At 53.6% G+C, this 3,909-nt stretch overlaps 1 protein-coding gene across 1 annotated transcript in view; it reads right to left on the bottom strand.

Moving 5' to 3' along the window:
• COG1 (component of oligomeric golgi complex 1) overlaps positions 1–2,348 on the bottom strand; it is a 16,486-nt gene extending 14,138 nt beyond the window's left edge. Inside the window, exon 1 of the mRNA XM_011935999.1 lies at positions 1,883–2,348. Within this exon, the coding sequence (XP_011791389.1) occupies positions 1,883–2,197 (315 nt within the window). The 5' untranslated portion in view covers positions 2,198–2,348. The remainder of the gene's footprint in view (positions 1–1,882) is intronic.
• Positions 2,349–3,909: the final 1,561 nt, after the last annotated feature.

The following is a 3,909-nucleotide window of genomic DNA, read 5'->3' as shown; positions in this document are numbered from 1 at the left end:
CCAGGATGGTCTTGATCTCCTGACCTCGTGATCCGCCCGTCTCGGCCTCCCAAAGTGCTGGGATTACAGGCTTGAGCCACCGCGCCCGGCCATGCCTGCTCATTTTTTGGTATTTTTTGTAGAGATGGGATTTCACCATGTTGCCCAGGCTGGTTTCAAACTCCTGTGATCAAGCGATCCACCTGCCTTGGCCTCCCAAAGTGCTGGCATGAGCCACAGTGCCTGACCTCTTGTTCTAAATTTTTTTACATTTTTTCTTGTCAAGTTTCCATGGATTTATTTCCTCGACCAGACTGTAAGCTCCTTCAGAGCAGGAATTGGGGGACTTCTGTTTCTTTGTCATGTGAACGAAGAAGACACTCAAATTTTCATGAGGTTGATCGAGAATAAATCAGATATAACAACTATGAAAATCAATACATTTCTAAAATCAGGCATAATTCAAGTTAGCGTTTTAATAAACCTTGAAGCACGACTCAGTTACAGCAAAGGCTGGCCACCTAAGGGGACACATGTACTAAATGTTAGCTTTGGGGGATATGAGGTCACTCATTTAAAAAAATCTGCCAAGTTATTTGCAACTTCCTATAGTTCTATTGTGTCAGTACAGTCTACTGTCCAGGATTTCCGTAAAGCTCAAGTAGCATGAAAAAGTTCCAAATTGGAGTTAGACTGTACTTTTCAATTTCTTTATGTCCCAGTAAGTTCTCCCAGGCTGTTAAAAACGACTTCCCTATTTACCTTTTTCACCCTCCATGCCCTTTCACTTCGTTCATTGCTAGGTCTATATTCTTTAAGGGGCCGGGCGCAGTGGCTCTGGCGCCTGTAATCCCAGCACTTTGGCAGGCCGAGGCAGGTGGATCACATGAGGTTAGGTGTTGGAGACCAGCCTGGCCAACACAGGCTAGGCTGAGACAACCCTGTCTCTACTGAAAATACAACAGTTAGTCAGGCGTGGTGGCAGGTGCCTGTAATCCCAGCTACGCGGGTGGCTGAGGCAGGAGAATCGCTTGAACCCAGGAGGCAGAGGTTGCAGTGAGCTGAGATCGCACCACTGCACTCCAGCCTGGGCGACAGAGAGAGACTGTCTCAAAAATAAATATAAATAAATAAATATTCTTCAGGAATGCAAGCGGCAGTTCCAATATGAGGAGGTGTTTGTTTACCTCCCATCCTTCCTCATCGTATCTAATCAATAGCGTTTGCGGGTAAGAACACGGGATAAGGATAACCTGAATGAAAAAAGCCTCAGTTCTTAAAATGAAAATGTTCAGCTATTAAAAGGTAAGGGCCGGGTGTGGTGGCTCATGACTGTAATCCCAGCACTTTGGGAGACCCAGTCACATACATACATAAAGGTAAGGGCTTGACGGTTGGTACTACCCTCAACAACTCCCAAAGAGTGGAAGAGCTATTTGGGATTGTGGAAGTTATTTTTGTGGGGGGATAAGGGGAAGGTTGGGAAGAAATGACTTGGAGGGCAGGTGTCAACATAGGGGAGAAATCTGAGAAAAACAATGTCAGGACATGTTATATAGGGGAGAGCTGAACCATCAAGACAGAGACCCCTGGCGTTTTCCGCTGAAATTGAAAGGGGCCCAGTGAGATGTGGGAATCAAGGCCCGGAAGTCCGGGGAAAGCGCCTGAAGAAATTGCTGAATGGCATTTCCAGAACGGATCAGCAGCCGCATCTGTGCAAGGAAGGCTGGCATCGTCCCCTGACGGGGGCCCAAAGGGTAAGGGGCGGGTAAGCTTCTCCTGGCTAAGGAAGATGAGGACTCGCGGGGTCTGGAACTGCTCGGCGGGGGGCGGGGTTGACCTGCAAGGCCAGGGGCTCCGGGACCCGCCTGCGGGGCCGCAGGGAGGGGACACGGGGACTGACCTGCGGGGCCCGCGATGGCCGGGGTGCGGCCGAGCCGGCCTGGCGGAGGCGGGCGCAGTACTGGTCAGTGGCCTTCACGGCGTCCACCAGCCCCACGGCGCAGCGGCGCATCTGGCCGATGGTGTCGGCCGCCTCAATCAGGTCGCGGTACCGTTCGCCCACCATCTGCCGCAGCTCCTCCTTCTTGTGCTCGATCTCGGCCCGAACCTGGCGCTCCAGCCCGCGGATCTCCTCCGCTCCATGCGTCTCGAAAAGAGCCGCAGGGTCGCGCAGATCTAGCCGCTTCAGCGCGGGTGAGGCTGCAGCGGCCGCCATGGTGCACTCGTCAGCCCCCGGCGAGCCACTTACTCCCTTTTAGTCCCGCCCCCGCCGCCATCTTGGTTGGGGGCGGAAGCGCTTCCGCCCCGCCGGGGGCCATGTTTGCTTCCCGAGGGGGCGGGGCGGGGCGGGGCAGACGAGGGGTTTTCTTAAAGGGAGCTGGAGGGGAGGTGAGGTCGCCAGAGAGGTGAGGTTGCCAAGTTGGCTGCGATCCTGGGGCTGAGGTCTTCCCTTTCCCTTAGGAGCAGAGCTCCTCTGTGGAGTTAAGGGTCGGGATCGGGCCCCGCGGACTGACGGCATTGGCGCAGCCGCAGCCGCTGCTCTTCACGCGCCTGGCGTCCGCGAGCAGACTCGGGCGCGCTCGCAGCCGCTTGGGCTCGGATCGTACTCCGCGTGCAGTTTTAGGAAGAGGGTCATCCGCGCCCCTAGCTGTTCCCGGGGAAGAGCTATCTCGCCGCCCCTGAAGGGGTTCTGAGCCCTTGTTTGGCGTCTGCTTTTCCTCTGCTGTTGATTCGTGTTGGGGGTTTTTCATTTCGTTTAAAATCGACGTTTAGCCCCTGAAGACGTTTTCCCTGCGAGAGCCTGACCTTGGTGGCCACGGGAGAGGAGGACGGCGGGCTGGGCGCGAAAGGCCGGGACGCCCTGGGGAACGCAGCGCCCGACGGGTGGGCGCTCCTCACGTGGCCCAGAAATAGTAGAATCTGGAGATTGTGGCTTGTTTCTGCTAAGTCCCAGACCCTTCTTTCTTATTTATTTATTTATTTATTTTGGAAGATTTCACCTACACCAATGTCGACAAAACGATGAAATGTGCGCAGCGGCCAGGCTGAGCCCCCAGCAACTCCAGGCCTCGCGTGCATCCCTGCTCGTTCCCCCTCCCACCCGCCACCTCCGGACGCACAGAGTTTCAATCTGCAAATAAATGGTGCGTTTATAATATTCGAGTTTACCCCGCAAGAGCCTTGCAGCATAGGGAGTATCATTCTCACTTTGCAGATGGGGAAACGGGGGCCCGGAGAGGCAAAGGGTTTTACTCAGTAAAAGTGCAGTTTTCAAAGCCTGTCCACGAGATTATCTTATTTTCTGGGCACATCCGCCATGCCAGGTAGGTAGGAATCATATTCCTAGTCTATTTATGAAGGAAAAGAAAAACAGAAAAGCTTATTTACCTGCCCAAATTACATAGCTTATAGGTGACCCAGTCAGTATTTGGACCTCGATTTTTAAATTCCTGGCTCGCGCTCTTCTACATTTTCACATAATTTACCACAGAGCACCCTCTGTTGGCGGGCCTGCAATTTGCAGTCTCTAATCCCATTCTGCAAGGGACACTTACTGGTATTCGGCTGATGAGCATCCGCAGTATCTCCTTTCTGTGTTTGGGGAATTCATCGCTGTCTAGCAAGATGTTTTTTCTGGGACTCTTTATAGCTACGGTGCAAGCCTGCGGCCTGGAACTGGCACATCAGGTACAAGTGCCTAGGACTTGGGCGAAGAGTTAGTGATGTTAAGCAGGTGACCGCCGGGTGCGGCGGCTCACGCCTGTAATCCCAGCACTTTGGGAGCCCAAGGCCTGTGGATCCCTTGAGCCAAGGAGTTCAAGACCAGCCTGGGCAACATGGCCAAACCCCGTCTCTTCAAAAAAAATACCAAAGCGCACCAGGTGGCTCATGCCTGTAATCCCAGCACTTTGGGAGGCCAAGGCAGGC

The sequence above is a fragment of the Colobus angolensis genome, unplaced genomic scaffold, assembly GCF_000951035.1.
Source record: "Colobus angolensis palliatus isolate OR3802 unplaced genomic scaffold, Cang.pa_1.0 Scaffold1, whole genome shotgun sequence".
Classification (NCBI taxonomy): domain Eukaryota; kingdom Metazoa; phylum Chordata; class Mammalia; order Primates; family Cercopithecidae; genus Colobus; species Colobus angolensis.
The sequence above is the reverse complement of the archived record's forward strand: the minus strand, read 5'-3'. Positions and strand labels throughout refer to the sequence as shown.